Genomic DNA, 24,955 nt, shown 5'->3' with positions numbered 1-24,955 from the left:
AGCACTGCCATCATTCACAGTGCTTTACACAGTATATAGTTTTGTAACGCTACATATGCATGCTGGACTTATGTCTGCTGAGCTGGTCGTAAGTGTCCTAAATGGATGCTTCCCTTCCCCTTTTTGTAAGAATCGTTTCGATAGATGCCTTCGATGATAAAATTCCGACATGTCTGATGTTCCGCTCGATTTCTTATAGAAGTCAATGGAAAAAAAGATAAGAAAAACGAGTGGAAGATAAGAGAATCGAGCAGAAATTTGAATGGTTAATCCCGCGCTGAATCGAACGCAAAAACGTATCATGTAATCCCAGCATTAGAGGGCTGCCTCTGCATGATCCAAAGGCATCCCTCACCTCTACCAGTCCAGTGCTGGGATCCCCCAAAACTCTTTTTGAGGAGCGTGTGCAGCCGTGGAAGAGCATTGCCGCACGGTGCAGATGCTTCCTGCCTGCACAGTAGCTTGGGACCACTCCAGCTTGGCTTTTTCTTCAGAGCCGGAGTGACTCCATGCTACTGCACAGGAAGCTGTGCAGTGTAGCTGTGCTCATTTACAGACTGGAGCATAATTGTGAACTTCCAGAGGTTTCCAGCACTTGATCAGTGGCATTGAGGAGAGCGTGTGGGTATCCTTTGGGAGATCCGGAGGCTTCCCTATACTCCCTCTTTCACTCCTTGTAAAGTCACAGGTTTGCTTTAAAGTGAACCTGAGACGAAAGTCTAAAGGGGCCCATGCACCTAACGATTTTCCCGCCGATATACAGCAGATTCGATCGCTGTGATCGAATCTGCTGTGAAATCGTCGTTCAAATGCTGACAGAATGATCGATTTCCGTCCGAAATCCATCGTTCCCATCGATGCGTCCGTGCGGAAGATTTTTCTCGATCACCGGCGGGTCGGGAGCGCGCCGATAGCGGCGTTCGAATGCCCGACGCAATACAGCAGCAATACATTACCTGCTCCGGCCGGCGCGACTCCCCCGGTCTCCGCTGTCTTCTTCTCCGCTCCAGGGCTGCAGCTTCACTGAACTTCCTGTCCCGGCAGGAAGTTTAAACAGTAGAGCGCCCTATGAAGCCAGCTGGAGCCCAGCGCAGAGAAGAAAGCGGAGAAGGGGGGGAGTCGCGCCGGCCGGAGCAGGTAACATATGCGGGGGAAGGGGGGGGGTTAGCTCCACAGATTGTGATCGGTTTCATGCTGAAATCGATTCACAATCTGTTTGCAGTAAAGGCAGCCATACGATCCCTCTCTGATCAGATTCGATCAGAGAGGGATCTATCTGTTGGTCGATCTGATGGCAAATCGACCAGTGTATGGTTTATACTCACCTGTGGCTTCCTCTAGCCCCCATGAAGCTGCTCAGACCCCCGGCGTCTCCTGTTCCCCACTGGACGGCTCAGTACTCTAACCAAGTTGTGCATGCTCGGCTCTGCATGCTCCCCTGTCATGCTCCCGGTCAGGCTGCACATGCCCAACTCAAGGGGGCTGGAGGAAGCCCTGGGTGAGGTATAAAATCACTTTGGCCTAGAATCTAACGTGTACAGAAGCCTCTTGACGTTGCCCATAGATCCAGTATTCTTAAACTTAGGCAATGTCAGCCACAGGCAGGGGTGGACAAAATACAAGAGCTAGGTGGTCAGTGCTTTTTTTTAAAACAAAAAAAAAACCAGTTGGCACCTAAAGGTTTTTATTTCGTTAGATATGATTTAAAAATATTGAATGCTAGGAACTAAAAATGATTACCCTTCCAAATCAAGCAGTACAAAGCTGGTGGTAGTGCAATCAATATTTTAGATCTCGGGCTCCCTGTAATTGTATCTAATATTGAGTTCAGCAAAGTAGTAAGCATAAAAACGTAGTGGGGAGATATCAATTGTTTAGAACTATAATAATGTAGAACATAGTTTTAACATAGCATTCAAAACTGCTGATGAGAACATATAGACCGTAAGGACTCTTTCAGATGGAGGCTGAACTGCGCATTTGTAGGGCAGTTCAGTCTCCTGGGTTACGCCCATGAGTGCCATTTTGGGTGCATTGTAAATGCAGCCCAATGGCAGTGGTTTAACGCCATGCATGTCAATCGCTGACACAGCGGCGGGGAATCAAGGAATGTGGTGCGTGAACACTGCTATGTCCATGCTCAGATGTGACTCTGGGTGGCTGCCTGTTGAGTGCCAGTATCGAGCACTAATAAGTGCCTAGCCGGTGCAGGAGAGCAGCTGATAGGTGGTGACTTCTCTTCCTGTCATCTGCTCATCTGAAGGAGCCCTTAAAGGAAACCTAAAGTCATCTAGTCCATAGAGCAATCTCTTACTGCGCAGGATGCTCCCGGTGACAGGAGTGCGATCGAGGACACAAGCGGCCAGGGCTGTGCAGACTCGCTGAATCGTCGGAAACAAAAGTGGGTCTCTGCAGGGGACTGAAGGATCCTTTTTTTTTCACTGTGCAGACACGGCGCGGCTGCAGTAGGTCAGTAAAAGCCCCAGGTAAGTTAAACAGGCTTTTTTTTCAATGACTTTAGGTGTCTTTAAAGAGGGATGCCACCTGCAAGAGGTCTTGTAGCTTCCACGCTGTGTGCACAATGGAACAAGGAAGTCCAAACAAGTTAAAGGGTAACTGAAGTGAAAAGAATATGGAGGCTGCCATATTTCTTCTCTTTTAAATACTAGTTGCCTGGCAGCCATGCTGATCTACTTGGCTGTGGTAGTGTCTGAATAATCCCAGGAACAAGCATGCAGCTAATCTTGTCAGATCTAAAAAATGTTATGTGGGGTTTGTTGATTTTTGAAATATAAAATTAGGAAGGTGGCAATTTACCCAAAAAGAAAAGGTAGGTTTACTGTAGATGGGAATCTGAGTGCAGTATTGTACAGTGTCAGTCAAGTATGTTAACTTGAAACAAAAAAGAAGGGAGCGACGGGGGCTATATACCCCTATGCATGTAAAAAATATATAATATAGGTCACCTGATTGGTAAACAACTAACACCATATTAAAGAAAAGGGCCAACACAGGTAATGAATATCTAGCAAGAATTGAATCCACACATACATGGTACAAGTAAAAGTATACAACTTTATTAGACAATCCAATTAAAAACAGATAAAAATTGTAAAATCTCCCGATTAAAACCAAAGGTAATTGGTATTCCAGCTCAATAAGAGTAATCATATATAATGAAAATCCAATATACAATAGAAAAGCATGTGTGGAGGGACACTATTCATAAGTGCATATAAGCCTCTTCTGAAGCAGCAGATTAGATGCGACCGCGTCAGGCGTGTTCCCTCTCCTGGCTTCCAGTCTACACAGCTCCGGTAAGGGCACTCTCCTACACAGGATACACATCATCTTTTTTCTCCTTCAGGGTCTTTTTTTCAGGCGGTTTTGTGGTTCACGGGTTCTGTGTGTGGGGCGGTGTGCATGCGCACCCCCAGTTCTCTTATCTGGGGCTGGGTATGCACGCTGCCGCACACGGAGGACCTTCACTGCACATTATATGTATATGTTTTTGGTTTATGTATTTATTAGCACTAGGCACTTTATGAGATATATGTATTTATCAATTAATCTTTTTTGTAGTTTAAAGATATGGACTATGAATTGTTGGATATCTGATTTCCGTGTATCCTCTTATATTAGGCACTTTTTTTGCACTCAGCACTTATATGCACTTATGAATAGTGTCCCTCCACACATGCTTTTCTATTGTATATTGGATTTTCATTATATATGATTACTCTTATTGAGCTGGAATACCAATTACCTTTGGTTTTAATCGGGAGATTTTACAATTTTTATCTGTTTTTAATTGGATTGTCTAATAAAGTTGTATACTTTTACTTGTACCATGTATGTGTGGATTCAATTCTTGCTAGATATTCATTACCTGTGTTGGCCCTTTTCTTTAATATGGAGTCAAGTATGTTAAAACACCAAAGCTCGTGTTTCCACCAAAAGCCAGAGTAGGTTCGGACTACAGTACTGCAGAAGCCCAGTGTGGCCATGCCTTTGGGGGCTGCTGCTCACAATGGCTTGGTGGAGGAAGACGGAGGAAGCTTTTGATGATCCACAACAAAGTATTTTAATTTTTCTCCCACTGCAACTCCCAGGTTTAATTAAGTGGTTAACGTGATAAGTCGTCAAAATACCTTTTTCTTTGCCAGGCTCGTGCATTTAAGAGCCATTTTTATATCAAGCTTTAAAGTGGCCATACACTAATTGATTTCTCCTGTCATTATACGGCTGATTCAATTGCAGCAGGTGGCCTGATCGAATGGTGATCAAATGGCTTGATCAGTCCAGATGGGAAATCTAGGTTGATCGGCGGCAGGTCGAGAGTGGTGGCAGATCGTCAGCTGATATCGTTGTACTTGAACAGTGCATCGCTGCAGTTCGATACATTTTCAATAATTTCAATCTAAAATCTATTGAAAATCTGTTGCTAGTGTGTGTCACATCTGATTCCTATCAGATTTGATCTGACTGGAATCTATCTGATGGTCGAATCTGGCGGCAATTTATGGCCACATTTACAGTGAAACTAAAAAAAAAGCTTGCTTTTTAACACATCAAATTAGCCAATAAAGGGCATCATGTTTACTAAATGGCTATTGCTACTGGCAGGAAGACTGATGAATAGCAGACTGATTTGTTTGCTAAGTTGAGGAAGAGGAAGGAAACAGACTGCTGTAGTCTGCTTGAAACCAGACCTAGTGAGTAGAGGATGCTGGGAGACCTGAAGCCAGGGCATACTGTGTTTGAAAAGCTACAGAAACTGCTGCTGCAAGCAGGGCCTGTGCATTTGACAAACGGACTCATGAAGAATTCTCTTGTAACTCTGTGGTAGTGTTCTTTAGTGTTAATGTAGCAACTATAAGTGCCAAATACATGTTTTATTGATCTGTAGACTTTACCGTGGGGATGCATTCACTGTGCAAATGAAGCTTTTATCTTCAAGACTAGTGCATTGCAGAGTAATTGGAGGCAGAAGTCTGGCTACATAAAGCTTGTTTAGAGGGAGAGTGTGAATGTACACTGCTTGGGTTTACATTTCATTCCTGTTTACATTACCAAAGAATTAAAAGCTGCTAGAACAATATTATTTAAAAACACAGATAACAGATTGTTTGTTTTGCACTGTTCAGTGTAAATATTAGCTGTACTGCAAAGTCTCACTGAGCACATGGTAGATTTTAATTCTTTGTTTTGTGTCTCTACACACACACACCGTAGTGCCTTTAGTCTTCTGGCTTTTCTGAATTGTGTGCAGGTCCACATTATTTGGACAACATGTTTCTCTAAAAGTGGCCACACACTCATCGATTTTCTCATTCAGTTCCTTGCAGATTTAATTCATCTGTTTGGAATCAATTTCCCAAAATGTCAGCTGAATTTTTGAATGATTTTGCATAAAAATGGCAAGTTAAGTTTTTAAAGCGGGATTGTCCCCATAAAAATCACATTTCAACAGCAACTGGTCTGAGTCCAATGAAAATAATGTAATAAAAAGTGCTTAATTTTTACAATAATTATGCGTAAATGATTTGGTCGGTGTTTGCCCGTTGTAAAATCTTCCCTCTCCCTGATTTACATTCTGACATTTATCACATGGTGACATTTTTACTGCTTGCAAGTGATGTCAGTGGAAGGAGATGCTGCTTGCTGTTTTGGCAGTTGGAAACAGCTGTAAACGGCTGTTATTTCCCACAGTGCAACAAGGCTCCCACAATGTGATGTCAGAACCACGGTCCTGACATCACTCTGTGGGAGTGGTCTCACCACAGTAACAGCCATACAGAGCCCCCTGATGATCCGTTTGTGAAAAGGAAAAGATTTCTCATGGGAAAGGGGATATCTGCTACTGATTGGGATAAAGTTTAAGTATTTATATAGCGCCGACATATTATGCAGCGCTGTACAGAGTATGTATTGGCTTGTCGCTAACTGTCCCTCAGAGGGGCTCACAATCTAGTCCGTACTGACGGCGGACTGATAAGGCTGTTCCTGAACGATCCGCTCAGCGGATTGTTCAGAAACAGCCTTGTCAGTCTGCCGACAGCGCGTACACACACACACATACTGTCGGCTAAAGACCGCTCAGCGGGAGGGTCCGGTGGACCCGACGTTGCATTTAGTAGTGCGTGTGTAGCACCTTAACCACTTGAGGACCGGCTGACATTTGTCAGATCTGTGCTGCGTGGGCTCTTCAGCCCACAGCACAGATCGTGTAATAGGCAGGGCGATCAGATTTCCCCCGCCTTTTTTTCCCACTAGGGGGATTTCCTGCTGGGGGGGGGGTCTGATCGCCGCCGCTGCCTTGTGCCTTGCAGGGGGGCTCCTCCGCAGCGCTATTCCGCCCTCCCTCTCCTTCCCATGGGCAGTACAGGACAGCGATCCGTCCTGTACAGCCTCTGATAGGCTTCAGTCTATCAGAATCAGTTTTATTTCGCCAAGTACAGCAAGAGCCATAATCGGAATTATTTGTGGTACACATGGCATAGACAGAGTAAAGACATAGCAAAGACATACAACACATACAGTTTGAAATGCAGTAAACAGATATACAGACAAGGATGCCGGTAAACGCTAGTAGAAGGCCCTCGTTTCCGGATAAGAACTGAGGGAGGCAGCGTCGGGGACCAGCTGACCAACCCGTCAATTACGAGTGCAGGCCGGACCGGGGAAGGTCAGAGTTCAGTGACCGAATGGCTTGGGGGAAGAAGGTGTTCTTCCGCCTGGTGGTTTTGGATGCTGTAGTCCTGAAACGGCGGCCCAACCGGAGGAGCTTGAAGTAGTGGCTACCAGGTTGAGAGGGGTCACGGGAGATCATGGTGGCCCTCTTCCTCAATCTAGCGGAGTGGAGGCGATCAAGAGGTGGAAGAGGGGACCCGATGATTCTCTCTGCATCAGCTATGACCCTCTGCAGTTTGTTTATCACTGGCCGTTGCGCTCGCGTACCAAACAATGACTGAGGAGCAGAGGATGGATTCTATGGTGGCAGTATAGAAGCTGACCAGCAGCTCCCGTGGCATGCCGAATCTCTTCAGTTGGCGCAGGAAGAACAACCTCTGCTGGGATTTCTTTTGAATTTTAGTGGTGTTATGCCCCCATTTGAGGTTATTGGTGAGAGTCGTGCCGAAGAACTGAACCGGATGCCGGAGATCCCCAGCCAATCAGAGGCCGGGGATTTCCGGCCAATCAGAGGCCGGGGATCGCCGATCTCCTTTACGATGCTGCTGCGTCAATGAGCACTCTCAATGGATTTATAATGGATCTGCAAAGAGTATAGTAGTATTATATGGGCCTTCCATGTCCACTCAACACACTGATTAGGGTTGCAACCATATGAACATCCATGGAATAACGTCAAAAAAAAAAAAAAAGTACCACGGTATTACACAATTATTTGGACACACGCACCTATGGTAGCCAGATGTGTCCCACTCAGCATACATATGATTAAGCCGCCAGGAGATTTGGGTGCAGGGTAAAGCTGAAAAAACTGCTCACCCTGCTCCTGCAAAAGTCCTGGCGGCATTAAATACTATTCCCCCTACAGGTCGCTGTGGATAGTGGTGAAAGATTTAGTAATTCGGCTTCCAGCTATTGCTGGCGTCCGAATTAGTGTTTTTATTGTAATTTTTGCTCTATCTTTTGACGGTGCCAAAATTGCTGTACTGCTATAGCTGTAATTCCTATTACAACCTATTGCTGCACCCATATCTCCTGTGCTCTTTTTACGGAGCTTTGCTCCCTCACTCCCCTGCATGGTAGCCAGGTATAGGTGCCTCCAATATAGTTAGTTAGGTATAGGTGCCTCCAGTATAAGTAGCCAGGAATATATGCAGTCAGTAATTAGGTAGCCAGTAATAGGTGGCCGCAGTGTAGATAGCCAGCAACAGGTGGCCACAGTATAGGTAGCCAGCAAAAGGTGGCTGCATTTTAGGTGGTTGCAGTATAGGTAGCTAGTAATAGGTGACTGCAGTTTAGGTAGCCAGCAACAGGTGGCCGCAGTATAGGTAGGCAGCAAAAGGTGGCTGCATTTTAGGTGGTCGCAGTATAGGTAGCTAGTAATAGGTGGCTGCAGTTTAGGTAGCCAGCAACAGGTGGCCGCAGTATAGGTAGCCAGCAAAAGGTGGCTGCATTTTAGGTGGTTTCAGGTAGCTAGTAATAGGTGGCTGCAGTTTAGGTAGCCGGTAATAGGTGACCGCAGTATAGGTAGCCAGGAATGGGTGTAGCCAGCAATAAGTGGCTGCAGTATAGGTTGCCAGGAATAGGTGCAGCCAGTATAGATAGCCAGGTGGAGGGGGTAAACGAATACTCATTTCACCTCAATCCATCACGCGTGTACTACTTACTTCTTCTTGTTCTTGCGTTCTATCTCCCTGTAACAGCACCCAGGGGGCTGAAGAATTGTGTGATCCGTGTAAGAAACCTAGTACTCCAAACTCATTATTCTCTTAATATGAAGAATAAACATTGCAGTAGCGCTTTTCAAAACGCTAGCGAAAGCCAGCCGTTGAACAATCTGCTGAAATCGCTAGGTCCGAACTGATATCCAATTGTTTTTCCGATTCACTTCTATACAAAATCGATCAGATCGGAACTGTCAGAAATAATCAGTTTGACCCGTCTGACGGGAAATTGCATGGTGTGTACCAGGCATTAGTCTCTTATGTGAAGATGGGGATAGGTATAGCGGTAATACTACTCTGTAAGTAAGCAATTTAATCATAATGTTACTCAGTGCATAATGACAAAGACTTTCATGATCTCATCATTTCTGCAGTATATAGTATTAAAAGATTTAAAGAATCTGGCGAAACTGTATGCAAGGGGCAAAGCCAAAACCCCATACTGTACTGGATGTGTGTGTTCTTTGGATTTTCAGGTAGCACTGCGTTAAAAACCAACATGGTTATGAGATGCTGTTGAACTGCTGTAAAGTTTCACTGTACCTGTGTTTTTTTTTGTTTTTTTTTTTTTAAATCATTATTCAATAACCAATGTTTTGGTTGATCAAAAAAAAAACCAACAACATGGTTCTCTAATGGAAATCACTGCGTTGGCCCAGGAATAATTACAGAAACCATTGTCTGTGAACATAGTGCATTGATGCATCCACAAATGCAAGATGGATCTCTACCATGCAGATAAATAATCTACCTTGTATAAACGTGCGGCAGAAACACCTGTCTTTGGGCTAGATCTCATTTAATATGGACTGGGCTGAAGTTGTAGCACTGTCCTGAGGCTTGATGAACCAAAATTATTATGGAAATCATGGACACTGTGTACTTCTGGCTTATTAATCAGCTGGCACGGGTAATTTGCAGATTTGGAAAGGCCATATAATAATGCTGAGTGACGCACATACAGGCTTTGGAATAAAATTGCTGCCATCCAGATATCTTTTTCAGTGAAGGGTTTCCTTATTTCTGCTAAACCATGCAAAACCACATTCTGCCATATCTTGCCTGCAGCCCAGTCCCATCATCCACTGGATGAATTTTTAGCGCATTAGAAAGAAAGGAGTCCACCGTCTATAAAGCTGATGAAATAATAAATAGAGCAGGAATGATACAACATCTATGCTTCCAAACTACAGCCATTGGGCTCCTTATAGTTCCTATTAGTGATGGCCATGTCTGATAAAAACTCAGGGAGAAGCATGTGATTTGTTTGATCAGATTTGAAAAGCTCTAATTAGCTGTGATCACATACTGCTTTAGCACATGATCATTGCTAGCGCATCTATTGCTGGGTACACACATTGTGATTTCCTGCTCTATCCGCAGGATCGATTACTTTCGACATGTTTTGATCGATACATTATGGAAACCTGATCGAGCGGGAAATCGCAAAGTGTGTACCCAGCATATCACCTGACCAAAATGATCACATGCTTGTCCATGAGTTCTCCTAGACATGACCATCACTAGTTCCCATATGTGTTTAGAGTGTTTTAAAAGGAAGAGGTGATACAGCACAGTGGTGTGTTTATTTTTTTTTGAAGGGGTGGGTATTAGCATTTAGCGTAGCTAATTTAAAATAAGAATATATTTTTCATAACACAATAAAAGTTCTAAGATTCAGTTTTTCAGGTTATCTTTTTGGTTACATAAATGGCTCCATGTATTCTGTTTTTAAGTATTACAGTTCCAACTTTTTGGAAACTGATGTTTAGTATAAGCTTTTATACTGTGTTTACATACAAACTGCAGTGTTTGTGTGTAAAAACTGAATTCTGATTGCTCTGGAGCCAGCTAAACACTGCAGACATGTTTAAGCTATCCCAGTGCTTTGTGGCATTGTTTGAGTCAGATGAGCAAAGCATGATACCTAAGGGCACCTTTTAGATGCTGCCCAGTAATTTGTTACTAGGCTGTATTGGCTAAGATTACACTGAATAAAACTGAATGTATGTTTGAATCTTTACATTTGCTTTCTCTATGTTGTTCACTTGGTGAATGTTGTTTCTTTTCCTCTTTCTCTTTTAGTTGAGGGCAGACAGTAAGAGTGGAGAAGTCTGTGCATTGCAAAAACCCATCTTGAACTTCGCCTTCCCAACATCACAAATGCGACCATGGGAGCTGGCGGTGAATAGGTGGCCTCCTTCAGCGCCCATTAACCAGCGGAGGTTCTTGGGACCCTGCAGCGCCCCAGCACACCTCAGGCGAAGGTAGGAGCTGCGGGGCTCTAGAAAAGGTACCACCAATCAACATATACTGTGCATCCTAGGCTACCTTCCTATTACACTATTGTGGTCAGATTCCACACGTGGCTCTCACCTCCGCATACTTAATGGGAGAGTGTTTTATGTTCTATTTTTGAAAAGATCCATGCACTTTCTTTTTACAAGAGTGCTGTTTTTTTTCATCAAAGAGCTTTCTTACTTTACTTACAAATATGCAGACTAATCTTGTGAGGAAAAAATACATTTTACAAATCCATTTGGGGGCCTACAGATTGAATGACCTATTGGTTATAATAAAGCTTCTCCTTTTCATCTGATATGAACTGATCTTAAATATTAATAAATATGCAAGTTTGGCCAAGTATCATAGTCAGATAGGAATGAAGTGATGATGTAATGAGGAGCATTTTTAAACGGCTTAATGTATGGCATGCGCTTTTGTCAAATGCTGCCACTTACCGAAGACTAAGTACACTCTATAGTGGTCAGTGTGAGTAATGAAAGTATTTATTTTAAATAAATATGCAAGATTCGATGCTATATGAGACATAATCCTAAGGAATCGCAAAGACCTCTGGACACCAGCTTTTTACAGTCATGGCTTTATTACCTGGGCATAGTTGGGCAGATTAAGTAAAACTTATGATGGAAATAAAAGACCTTGCTCCTTCATTCTGTCATAAAATTGCAGCTGAAAGGTGCTTGTGGCCGGCAGACGGGAGGCTGAACTGCACGAGAAATGCACATTTTAGCCTCCCGTGTGGAATGGGACTTTACTCTGCTTGAGTCAATGGATCAGTCATTTGCTTACATCCACAAGGCGCAAGATCATGGAAATTGTTTATTGGTTGTTACTAATCCTTGGAAGAATGCACTTCCTGTCGATAGACAATCTGGGCATTTCAATAAGATTGTTGATTTAAAGGAAATAAAGTAAATATTGCATGCTGTGTACCTAAATTTTTAATGCAGCAGAACACCACTGACAAAGCACTGTTACGAGAAAATTCACCTGGCAGGTTATGAAGTCTGCCATGATCACTGATAATCCTCTCAATGCTGCAGGTTTGCTCCCAGCATATTTTGCTTGCGTCCTGCTTTTCCCACCTTAGAAATGAGTGCTTCTACCAACTTCTTCTAAACACTTCCTGCTCTTCCCACCTCAGAGATGAGTGTTGCTGCCAACTTCTGCTAAACACTTCTTGGTCTTCCCATCCTACCTGCTGTTTTTTAATTGGAGATTTGCTGCTTCCAGGATTTTCTAAATGCTCCTTGTATTTCTTACCTCAGGCAGAGTTGCTACTGACTGACATCTTCCTCATCCTTCCTACATTTCCTCCCCCTGCTCTTCCCTTCTCAAATGTGCTTCTACATCTTTTGCACCCTTCCTTCGTCGTCTTCCACTCAAACAGTTCTTTCCTGTCATTTAACCCTCTGCTCCTTTCCGGGAGAGGAGTTTCTGCCAAAGTCTTCTGCACACTTATTCTTCTTCTGTCATATGGGTTACTGCAAGCATTTTATGCACGCTTCCCTTGCTCCTCCTCCTTTCTCTTCTCTCCTTCAGAGAGGTGGTGCTGCTAGCATCTTCTTGTGCTTCTCACTCTTGCTTCCTCCCCCGATAGAGAGCTGTTGCTGCCAGCATCTTCTGCACGCTGCTTGCTCTTCTCCCCTCAGAAGTGTTGCCAGCTTCTTCTGCACTCTTCCTTTTCTTCCTCCTCCTGTCCCTTGCTCCTTCTTCAGAGAGAAGTGTTGCTGCCTGCATCTTCTGCATGCTCTTATTCTGTTTCCAGACATAAGCCCAACAATAAATGCTTGGTTCAAGTGCCTTTAGAATTTGAGTGATTGCATCCTGTCTGCATGCCCAGCTGCCCTCTCAAGTTTACGGTTTCTTTTTTTTTTTTCTTGTTTGGCAGTGCATTAGATCTTTGAATCTACCCCGTTTACCTAATTGCTGAAGCTGGTGCAGCTAGTAATTTGTAGATTAGCTAATCACCTACGTGAGACACTGGCATCTAATCATTTTAAGTTGACAGGCACAATGTAATTAAATCATACTGTCATGCAGTTAACCAAGTTTTAAGAAGGCTGAATCCATTGGTGCCTTGATTTCCCGTGCTTCAGTCAACCTGTGGGACTGCTTTACAAGTATTTTCTGAAAGGTAATGGCAAAGTAAGTCAGACATGGTTGCAAGCTGAAGCTCCCTGGCAGGGACAGACAGAAAACTTTAAGCCCAGTGCGGGAAAACTCAGACATCAGGACTATGGAGCATTTTTTCCTGACTCCAAATAGGATTACGTTAGGAGAAAGCTTCAGCCTACAATATCTGTTGCTACTTGTTAAATATGGATCTGTGATAGATTGGACAGCTATTTCATGGCAATATTAGATCTGATCATTTTTCACCTTCATCTCTCCAAGAATTGGAGGCTTTTCTCCTTATAGGATGGTGCAATATTCCACTACATACAGTTCAGGACTTGTATGATATAACATTCCAGAGAGGATTTGAAGCTTTCTGAAGGCAAGTGGTGGCCCTAGTCCTTATTCCTTCATTTATTTTCTATTGGGTGATTCCATTAATAATTTTATTCTCATGGCTTTCCTTTTTAAAGCTATGTCTGGTACTACTCATTGCTTTTTTTTTTTTTTTTTTTTCTAGCCCGCCAGCAAGACGTCAGTGGGGAAGGAGGGACAGACCCCAACAGAGTACAGTCAATCAGGATGACATTTCCTTTCGGGCTGCCTTTTTTCCTGTAGAGGAACAAAGAGTTTTCGCCCTCACCAGCACTCCACCACGAATGCTCCACCCTGCTTCACACTCCACTCAGCAAACGCCATTCATGGTTGACCTTCATGATCAGGTAATTGATGTCAGACGTATCAGCTGCTACATAACTTGCAAGAACAGCTAAAAGACATGAAAAAATCTGATATATATGCCTTATGTGGGATTGCTGGGTGGACAATATTCACCCCACTGTAATGTTATTAAACCGGCAAAATGTCCCAGCTGGCTTATTTGGCCACATTACATACGACAATGAGGTGAAACCACCTATAAGGATAAATGGATGCTGTAAAGTAACCCACAGGAGCTCTGTTGTCTCAAAAAAAGCACAATCCAATCAGAAAAAGGAATAGGATCATCCTAGAATACAAATTTTTATTAGATTCCATTTGCAGGTACAAAATCTGGTTGACCACCCCTATACAAGACTCAAATCAACACTCGCTTCTCACCATATATGCCTTGTTTAACCATTTACCGCCATCCTAACGTATTAAAACGTCATGCTTACCGCTATTAACAGCAACATGACGTTTTAATACGTCGCGCATTCCCGCCGCTGCTACCGCCGTGTGTCCGCCGCTACCGCCGCCATTACCGTCGGGATCCCGTGCTGGGCGATTGGGGAAGAGGACTGAACAGTCCTCTACCCAATCGCAGTGCCTGGAGTGAATGGACGTGACCGCGAACAGCGGCTACGTCCATTCACATAAACAGGAAATGTAACAGTTTAATAAAGTGTGTAAAAAAAAAAAAAAAAAAGTGAACACGTCCTATGAGTGTTCACCAGCGCCATCTTGTGGCCAAAAAGTATATTACACCTACAAAACACACACATTTTCAAGTATATACACATCATTAATAAAATTACACTTCCAACCCTCCCCCCCAAAAAAAACACTTGTAAAAAAAAAAAAATCAGCTTAAAAAAATAAATAAATAGTTGCCTTAGGGACTCAGCTTTTTTTATTCTATATTTTATGGGGGAAAATTAATTTTAATTTATTACATAGGGGCTTGTAATTATGGCCAGAACAAACAGAAAAATAACCACTTATATTTCAAAATAATATACTGTCGCCATACATTGTGGTAGGGACATAATCTAAACGGTTTAATTATCGGGACCACTGGGCAAATAAAACGTGTTTGTTTTATCCACAGGAGAATGTTTAATTTTAAAACTATAAAGGCTGAACACTGAGAAATAATGATTTTTTTTCTTTTTTTTTTCTGTTTTTCTCATTAAAATGCATTTAGAATAAAAAAATTCTTAGCAAAATGTACTATCCACAGAAAGCCTAATTGGTGGCGAAAAAAACGAGGTATAGATCATTTTCTTGTGATAAGTAGTAATAAAGTTATTAGGGAATAAAAGGGAGGAGCGCTGACAACTGAAAATTGCTCTGGTCCGTTAGGATAAAAACCCTTGGGGGTGAACTGGTTAATACCCCCATACAAACTATGCTCATACTGCTTCTAAATAAGGGGGGAGGGGGGGCTAGGTAGAGGGACTGCATTGCACTTACAAAGTCATGTTTTTATTCAATAAATTATATAAAATATGAAACAAAGTAGGTCTGGCTAATACCGGCAATACAATGTACAGTATAAGTATTCAGTAAACCACAATAGTGGCCACAGTCTATTCTAACTAGCATATACACTGCACACTCACCATTCACACTAACTGGCATACACACTGCAGTGAAAAATGGTTGAAGAGGACATTTTGTTCCTCTTAGCGTAATGTTTATCAAAAGTGCCTGCGCACGGGAAACAGTTCAATGCTGTAGAGGCAGAAGTGATCATAAGAGGTGCTCTTACTGATGCCGGGTGCCTGACAGGTTGATACCTAAAGGAACCGCATGCTCTGGCCAGTAGCAAAGACAGGAGTGACTTATAGTGTGGCTGGTGGTCGGGTTCAGGCAGTCAGGCGATTGCACGCTGGGTTAGCAGAAACCCAGTTTCAATGGATGGTAAATGTTGGTAGAGATGCAGTAGCTTGCAGCCCGACAGGAAGTTCTACCCCTCATGTCCTATTGGTGGTGACATAAATCCAAGTAGCCGATGCTGATGCGTATCAGAAAACAAACGCTTTTCTTCATCAGAGCTAGAGTTAGTTGCATTTGGTGGATCTTATATAGGGATTGCCACCCAGAATTTGGATAGTTATGTACCTGCAAACGGAATCTAAAAACGTTTTGTATTTTAGAATTGTGAATCTATTCCATATATTTTTATTTTTACTGGATTAGGCCAATTACCTTTTTATTTTAATTTTCTCCTTCACCTCTACTACATATACTGTACTGTAAATTCAACCTATCGTTCTAAAAAAAAACTATGCAGATAAGGTGTATGATGGGATACATCTTGTGGTATTACTTTTAGATAAATGTAACCTCTACTTCAGAAATGTTTGAATTACAAATTCTATAGATTAGACAAAATACACCATTGTCTCCAAAATGTTGTAAGTTGTATTGCTGGATAGGAGATGTTTCTTGGTAGTTTCTCTGCACACAGGTGGTGCTCCACCCCCTCCTCTGCAATGCAATCACGGCCACGTTTCTGAAGTCTGCTGGAGCTCTGCAGAGACTTTTGCCTGCGCTACCGCAGCTTGGTAGCCACCAATTAGGCCGCAGCTATTGAGCTGGAGGCGGGCTGCAGCAAGGCAGATAGGAGTGGCCAGAGCCATGGCAGAAGCTTGAAAAAACCTGCAACTGCCGCATTTCTGAGGGAAGTGAAGTGCTCATTTTATTGAATGAATGAACGGCCGATCAGCTAAGTTATTAATGCTGAGTTTCCCCCCAATCCTGCATCATTGAGAGAGTCTGGCATGACAGGCTCTGTCTTTTATACTGAAGGCAATTTTTAATAAATACAAATTAGACTTGCTTGACAAAGGATATGTTAATAACGTTTCATTAATAAATAAGTTACCTGCAGTGCAAACTACAAGCCAAAATGATTTGTAATTTAAGATCATTCACTGTTAACATTTTATAAAAACTTCAACATTTCTGCAAAAATTAAAAAAACAAAAAGAAAACCCCCTTCAACATTTCTAGTGAAAGTTGCCTATAGTCCCATTAATTGTACCCCTCCAAATTCTTTATCAGTCCTTAGTGTGATGGATGTCTGCACTGGTCCATATGAAGACTCTAGATATTTTCTACTTTACTTTATGCCTAAATCTCTGGAATGGTTTTGACGTGTAGTTTGTAAAGTAGACAACCTTTTTGCTATGCACTTTTTCCATCATATGATCACTTTCTGTACCTCAGGCCTGTGACAGATTTTGTTCTAAAACTGAGCTAAAGCCATAAGACGAAAGGAAATTAAAATGCATCTATGTGGGTGGTAACAAGTCTTTGCATATATTTCCTCAATCTGTTGCTTTGCTTATGTATATAATAATTACACAATGCACTGCAGCGTATGGTCACTAAACAAGATGGACCAAGACAATTGGCTGTAATTTTGTTCTGGGGATGTCTCTTAAACAGCAGGCAGTTTGCATCCCTTCGCTGCAATCTGTTCCTGTCTCACAGTTCCCCCTCGAGTCATCTAAAGGCCATATATGTATACCATATATACCCGCATACAAGCCGAATTTTTGACCCCCAAAAAGGGGTCCGCGCCCGCTCCCCCCCCTCCCCGCTCCCCCCGCGGCCGCCGCTGCTATTACCTGCTTAGGCAGCGGCCGCTTCCTAATCCGCGTTCCCCTTCTGAACTTTCAGAGTGTATCACAGCATGCGCGCCCGGCGCTGCTGCTGTGACGATGCAGGGGGCAGGAAAGAGCGGTTCCCCTGGTAACGGCGATACAGATCGCCGCTATAGGGAGCCGCGCTCTTTCCTGCACTCTGCATCGTCGCAGCAGCAGCGCCGGGCGCGCTGCTGTGATACACTCTGACAATTCAGAAGGGGAACGCGGATTAGGAAGCGGCCGCTGCCTAAGCAGGTAATAGCAGCGGCGGCCGCGGGGGGAGCACTACCTACCTATGCTGGGCACTATACTGGCTAAACTGGGCACTTTACTAGCTATACTGGGGCACTATACTGGCTAAACTGGGCACTATACTGGCTAAACTGGGCACTATACTGGCTAAACTGGGCACTTTACTAGCCATACTGGGGCACTATACTGGCTAAACTGGGCACTATACTGGCTAAACTGGGCACTATACTGGCTAAACTGGGTACTTTACTAGCTATACTGGGGCACTATACTAGCTATACTGGGGCACTATACTAGCTAAACTGGGCACTATACTAGCTATACTGAGTCACTACCTACCCATACTGGGCGCTATACGGGGCACTTTACTAGCCATACTGGGGCACTATACTAGCCATACTGGGGCACTATACTAGCTAAACTGGGCACTATACTAGCTAAACTGGGCACTATACTAGCTAAACTGAGGCACTACCTACCAATACTGGGCACTATACTGTCTATACTGGGCACTATACTGGCTATACTGGGCACTTTACTAGCTATACTGGGCACTTTACTAGCTATACTGGGCACTATACTAGCTATACTGGACACTACCTACCTATACTGGGCACTATACTAGCTATACTGGGACACACTGGGGGGCTGCACCAATCCAGCATTTCCTACCCCCGGCTTATATGGGGGTCAATCATTTTCCCCTAGTTTTTCAGGGAAAAGTTGGGGGGTCGGCTTATATGCGGGTCGGCTTATATGCGAGTATATACGGTAGACACATTTCTTTGCTGTGTGCTGTACTGCCTCGCCTGTGCAGATGGGAAGAGGGACAACAGGCAGTCAACTGAGTTTTATCCTAGATGGCTGATTGGTGAAGGGGAGACCAGTGGCTCTATGGTTAGCCTGGACACACTAGAGTTTCATCCAAGACAATGGGGGCCAATTCTCACTTGTACTCTCACTCTATTGGTGCCAGTCCCTAGCTGACCCCAATCAAATGTTCGCCTATCTCAGCATTGCATTTACTGCTAAAAAGCTCCCTCTACCCATATCTGCGCTGTCTTAATTAAAACAATATTTATTGCGTGCAGGGAAATTTTGGCACCACTATAGCCTACGCTATGCAGTGCCCATTTTCTGAAGTGCCACCGGTGCACATGTTAGCTGTTCGGAAAATACTTGCGCACCTTCTGGTGCATTCTCTGAAGAGCTACATGGTTCCATGTGACTTCAGTAGGTGACACTGGAAGTTCAGCTGAAAAGCTGAGCTTGGAAAACACTGCTGGAAATCTCCCTGAGGGGACTGGAACCAGCTCCACATTAGACACTACAGAATAATCCATTTTGCATAGAGATATAAAGGTGTTAATTGTGCAGAGTACATGTTATCTTTACCAGCCTTGTACTGTGATCTGTGTTTGTCTGTTCTAATACAACATCTTTTCTGTATTGCATCATTTCCCAGGTGCACCAGGGACCTGTCCCTCTTTCATACACTGTTACAACTGTAACCCAAGGCTTCCCTTTGCACACTGGGCAGCACATCCCAGGGTGCAGCACCCAGCAGCTGCCAGCATGTTCTGTCATGTTCAGCAGCCAGCACTACCCACTTTGCTGCCTGCCTCCTCCGGTAAGTGACATAAACAAACAGGAATGTTGTCAGTTCATAGCTTTGTATTTTACATTTGCAGTGTCCAATTGGGAGGGATAAAGCTGTTTCAGTTTTTTCAGCTATAGGATGATGGGAACATGTACTAATATACTCTGTCTGCCAGGTGTTTTAAAGGGACTCCGAGCAGTGCAGAAACTATGGGAAGATGCATATCATTTTAAAGCTCTCCCTCTCTCCTCTTTCCAATGATATATAAACCGCCGCCCTACGCCTTTTAGTTTTCGCTATTTTCGCGATTGAAATTGCCACGGCCGAAAATAGAGAAAACTAAAAGGTGTAGGGCGACAGTTTAGGGGTCGTCAGAAAGAGGAGAAAGAGAGCTTTAAAATATCCATCTTTCCATAGTTAGTTTATTACACAGGGCGACTTTTTCTGCTGAATGGAGCTGCTGACTTTGAGAAAAAGTCGCCCTGTGTAATACAATGTAACTATGGAAAGATGGATATCATTTTAAAGCTCTCTTTCTGACGACCCCTAAATCGTCGCCCTACGCTTTTTAGTTTTCTCTATTTTCGCGATTGAAATCGCGGCCGCAGCAATTTCAATCGCAAAAATAGCAAACTAAAAGGCGTAGGGCAGCGGTTTATATATCATTGGAAAGAGGAGAAAGAGAGCTTTAAAATGATATGCATCTTTCCATAGTTTCTGCACTGCTCGGAGTCCCTTTAAGTTTATGAACATTCATGCTTGTGCTGTCAGGATATACATGTCCATGAAATAATACTTAGTATAATGTAACACCCAAAGAAAGCCTAATTGGTGGCAAAAAAAAAAAACCAACAAGGTATAGATCATTTTGTTGTGATAAAGTTATTGGGGAATGAAAGGGAGGAGCGCCGAAATGTGAAAATGTCTCTTATCCATAAGGTGAAAACAACCCGCGGGCTAAAGTGTTTAATATGATCTCTTTTAAACCGTTATGATCTTATAAAAATGCAATTGTTCGCCAAAATGCGCACTGATAATGGCCATTTTAAGACTCCCTGAAGATAACTACCCAATCTAGTTAGGATACAGAATGGAATATTTTGGATTGTAATTGTTTTTTGAGAAAAACCCAATATGTAGAATGCATATCTGCCCTTTTTATTCTAAATGCATTTTAATGGAAATAAGAAAAAAATGGAAAAAAATCATTATTTCTCATTTTCAGCCATTATAGTTTTAAAATAAAACTTAACCACTTCCCGACCGCCGTATGTACAATTGGCGGCCGGGAAGTGCACCCCGCAAGGACCGCCGTATTGACAAATGGCGGCGGTCCTTGTAGGGGCATGGGCGGAGCGATCGCGTCATCCGTGACGCGATCCTCCGCCTCCGCCTGGCGCCGCTCACCCGCCGCAACATCCCGCCGGCCATACGGAAGCGCCGGCGGGATGTTAACCCGACGATCGCCGCATACAAAGTGTATAATACACTTTGTAATGTTTACAAAGTGTATTATACAGGCTGCCTCCTGCCCTGGTGGTCCCAGTGTCCGAGGGACCACCGGGGCAGGCTGCAGCCACCCTAGTCTGCACCAAGCACACTGATTTTTTTTACCCCCCCCCTGCCCCAGATCGCCCACAGCACCCATCAGACCCCCCCCCCCCGCCCACCCCCCAGACCCCTGTTTGCACCCAATCACCCCCCTAATCACCCATCAATCACTCCCTGTCACTATCTGTCAACGCTATTTTTTTTTTATCCCCCCCCCCGCCCACTGCTCCCTCCTGATCACCCCCCCACCCCTCAGATTCTCCCCAGACCCCCCCCCCCCCTAGACCTCCCCCATGTACTGTATGCATCTATCCCCCCTGATCACCTGTCAATCGCCTGTCAATCACCCCCTGTCACTGCCACCCATCAATCAGCCCCTAACCTGCCCCTTGCGGGCAATCTGATCACCCCCCCACACCAATAGATCGCCCGCAGATCCGACATCAGATCACCTCCCAAATCCATTGTTTACATCTATTCTCTCCTCTAAACACCCACTAATTACCCATCAATCACCCATCAATCACCCCCTATCACCACCTGTCACTTTTACCTATCAGATCAGACCCTAATCTGCCCCTTGCAGGCACCCAATCACCCGCCCACACGCTCAGATTGCCCTCAGACCCCCCCCCCCCCCCCCTTATCAATTCGCCAGTGCATTAATTACATCTGTTCTTCCCTGTAATAACCCACTGATCACCTGTCAATCACCTGCCAATCACCTATCACCCATCAATCACCCCCTGTCACTGCCACCCAACAATCAGCCCCTAACCTGCCCCTTGCGGGCAATCTGATCACCCACCCACACAAATAGATCGCCTGCAGACCCGACATCAGATCACCACCCAAGCGCAGTGTTTCCATCTATTCTCTACCCTAAACACCCACTAATTACCCATCAATCACCCCCTGTCACTGCTACCTATCAGATTAGACCCCTATCTGCCCCTAGGGCACTCAATCACCCGCCCACACCCTCAGAATGCCCTCAGACCCCAGCCCTGATCACCTCGCCAGTGCATTGCTTGCATCTATTCCCCCCTCTAATCACACCTTGAGACACCCATCAATCACCTCCTGTCACCCCCTAGCACACCTACCCATCAGATCAGGCCCCAATTTGCCCCGTGTGGGCTCCTGATCACTCGGCCAAACCCTCAGATCCCCCTCAGACCCCCTTCCGATCACCTCCCCAGTGCATTGATTGCATCTATTTTCCCCTCTAACCACCCCCTGAGACACCCATCAATCACCTCCTGTCACCCCCCTAGCACTCCTATCCATCAGATCAGGCCCAATACAACCTGTCATCTAAAAGGCCACCCTGCTTATGACCGGTTCCACAAAATTCGCCCCCTCATAGACCACCTGTCATCAAAATTTGCAGATGCTTATACCCCTGAACAGTCATTTTGAGACATTTGGTTTCCAGACTACTCACGGTTTTGGGCCTGTAAAATGCCAGGGCGGTATAGGAACCCCACAAGTGACCCCATTTTAGAAAAAAAGACACCCCAAGGTATTTTGTTAGGTGTATGACGAGTTCATAGAAGATTTTATTTTTTGTCAAAAGTTAGCGGAAATTAATTTTTATTGGTTTTTTTTCACAAAGTGTCATTTTTCACTAACTTGTGACAAAAAATAAAATCTTCTATGAACTCGCCATACACCTAACAGAATACCTTGGGGTGTCTTCTTTCTAAAATGGGGTCACTTGTGGGGTTCCTATACTGCCCTGGCATTTTAGGGCCCCTAAACCACGAGGAGTAGTCTAGAAAACAAATGCTTCAAAATGATCTGTGAATAGGACGTTGGGCCCCTTAGCGCACCTAGGCTGCAAAAAAGTGTCACACATGTGGTACCGCCGTACTCAGGAAAAGTAGTATAATGTGTTTTGGGGTGTATTTTTACACATACCCATGCTGGGTGGGAGAAATTTCTATGTAAATGGACAATTGTGTGTAAAAAAATCAAACAATTGTCATTTACAGAGATATTTCTCCCACTTAGCATGGGTATGTGTAAAAATACACCCCAAAACGCATTATACTACTTCTCCTGAGTACGGCGGTACCACATGTGTGGCACTTTTTTACACCCTAAGTACGCTAAGGGGCCCAAAGTCCAATGAGTACCTTTAGGATTTCACAGGTCATTTTGCGACATTTGGTTTCAAGACTACTCCTCACGGTTTAGGGCCCCTAAAATGCCAGGGCAGTATAGGAACCCCACAAATGACCCCATTCTAGAAAGAAGACACCCAAAGGTATTCCGTACGGAGTATGGTGAGTTCATAGAAGATTTTATTTTTTGTCACAAGTTAGCGCAAAAATGACACTTTGTGAAAAAAAACTATTAAAATCAATGTCCGCTAACTTGTGACAAAAAAATAAAAACTTCTATGAACTCACCATACTCCTAACGGAATACCTTGGGGTGTCTTCTTTCTAAAATGGGGTCATTAGTGGGGTTCCTATACTGCCCTGGCATTTTAGGGGCCCTAAACCGCGAGGAGTAGTCTTGAAACAAAAATGACCTGTGAAATTCTAAAGTTACTCATTGGACTTTGGGCCCCTTAGTGCAGTTAGGGTGCAAAAAAGTGCCACACATGTGGTATCGCCGTACTCGGGAGAAGTAGTATAATGTGTTTTGGGGTGTATTTTTACACATACCCATGCTGGGTGGGAGAAATACCTCTGTAAATGACAATCTTTTGATTTTTTTTCACACAATTGTCCATTTACAGAGGTATTTCTCCCACCCAGCATGGGTATGTGTAAAAATACACCCCAAAACACATTGTACTACTTCTCCCGAGTATGGCGATACCACATGTGTGGCACTTTTTTGCACCCTAACTGCGCTAAAGGGCCCAAAGTCCAATGAGTACCTTTAGGATTTCACAGGTCATTTTGAGAAATTTCGTTTCAAGACCACTCCTCACGGTTTAGGGCCCCTAAAATGCCAGGGCAGTATAGGAACCCCACAAATGACCCCATTTTAGAAAAAAGACACCCCAAGGTATTCCGTTAGTAGTATGGCGAGTTCATAATAGATTTTATTTTTTGTCACAAGTTAGCGGAAATTGATTTTAATTGTGTTTTTTCACAAAGTGTCATTTTCCGCTAACTTGTGACAAAAAATAAAATCTTCTATAAACTCACCATACTCCTAACGGAATACCTTGGGGTGTCTTCTTTCTAAAATGGGGTCATTTGTGGGGTTCCTATACTGCCCTGGCATTTTAGGGGCCCTAAACCGTGAGGAGTAGTCTTGAAACGAAATTTCTCAAAATGACCTGTGAAATCCTAAAGGTACTCATTGGACTTTGGGCCCTTTAGCGCAGTTAGGGTGCAAAAAAGTGCCACACATGTGGTATCGCCGTACTCAGGAGAAGTAGTATAATGTGTTTTGTGGTGTATTTTTACACATACCCATGCTGAGTGGGAGAAAGATCTCTGTAAATGGACAATTGTGTGTTATAAAAATTAACAAATTGTCATTTACAGAGATATTTCTCCCACCCAGCATGAGTATGTGTAAAAATACACCCCAAAACACATTATACTACTTCTCCTGAGTACGGCAAAACCACGTGTGGCACTTTTTTGCAGCCTAACTGCGCTAAGGGGTCCAAAGTCCAATGAGCACCTTTAGGCTTTACAGGGGTGCTTACAATTTAGCACCCACCAAAATGTCAGGACAGTAAACACACCCCACAAATGACCCCATTTTGGAAAGTAGACCCTTCAAGGTATTCAGAGAGGGGCATGGTGAGTCCGTGGCAGATTTCATTTTTTTTTGTCGCAAGTTAGAAGAAATGGAAACTTTTTTTTTTTCTTTTTTTTTTTTTTCTCACAAAGTGTCATTTTCCGCTTACTTGTGACAAAAAATATTATCTTCTATGAACTCACTATGCCTCTCAGTGAATACTTTGGGATGTCTTCTTTCCAAAATGGGGTCATTTGGGGGGTATTTATACTATCCTGGAATTCTAGCCCCTCATGAAACATGACAGGGGGTCAGAAAAGTCAGAGATGCTTGAAAATGGGAAAATTCACTTTTTGCACCATAGTTTGTAAACGCTATAACTTTTACCCAAACCAATAAATATACACTGAATGGGTTTTTTTTTATCAAAAACATGTTTGTCCACATTTTTTGCGCTGCATGTATACAGAAATTTTACTTTATTTGAAAAATGTCAGCACAGAAAGTTAAAAAAATCATTTTTTTGCCAAAATTCATGTCTTTTTTGATGAATATAATAAAAAGTAAAAATCGCAGGAGCAATCAAATAGCACCAAAAGAAAGCTTTATTAGTGACAAGAAAAGGAGCCAAAATT

At 43.6% G+C, this 24,955-nt stretch overlaps 1 protein-coding gene across 2 annotated transcripts in view; it reads left to right on the top strand.

The window, feature by feature from the left end:
• RNF44 (ring finger protein 44) overlaps positions 1-24,955 on the top strand; it is an 85,779-nt gene that overhangs the window by 41,214 nt on the left and 19,610 nt on the right. For both annotated transcript variants that reach the window (XM_068277042.1, XM_068277044.1), the window contains exons 2-4: positions 10,503-10,684; positions 13,360-13,561; positions 18,918-19,082. In XM_068277042.1, the coding sequence (XP_068133143.1) occupies positions 10,581-10,684; positions 13,360-13,561; positions 18,918-19,082 (471 nt within the window). In that variant the 5' untranslated portion in view covers positions 10,503-10,580. The remainder of the gene's footprint in view (positions 1-10,502; positions 10,685-13,359; positions 13,562-18,917; positions 19,083-24,955) is intronic.

Source organism: Hyperolius riggenbachi, chromosome 3 (assembly GCF_040937935.1).
Source record: "Hyperolius riggenbachi isolate aHypRig1 chromosome 3, aHypRig1.pri, whole genome shotgun sequence".
Lineage (NCBI taxonomy): Eukaryota > Metazoa > Chordata > Amphibia > Anura > Hyperoliidae > Hyperolius > Hyperolius riggenbachi.
Note: the sequence above shows the minus strand (reverse complement) of the source record. Positions and strands in the feature narration are given on the sequence as shown.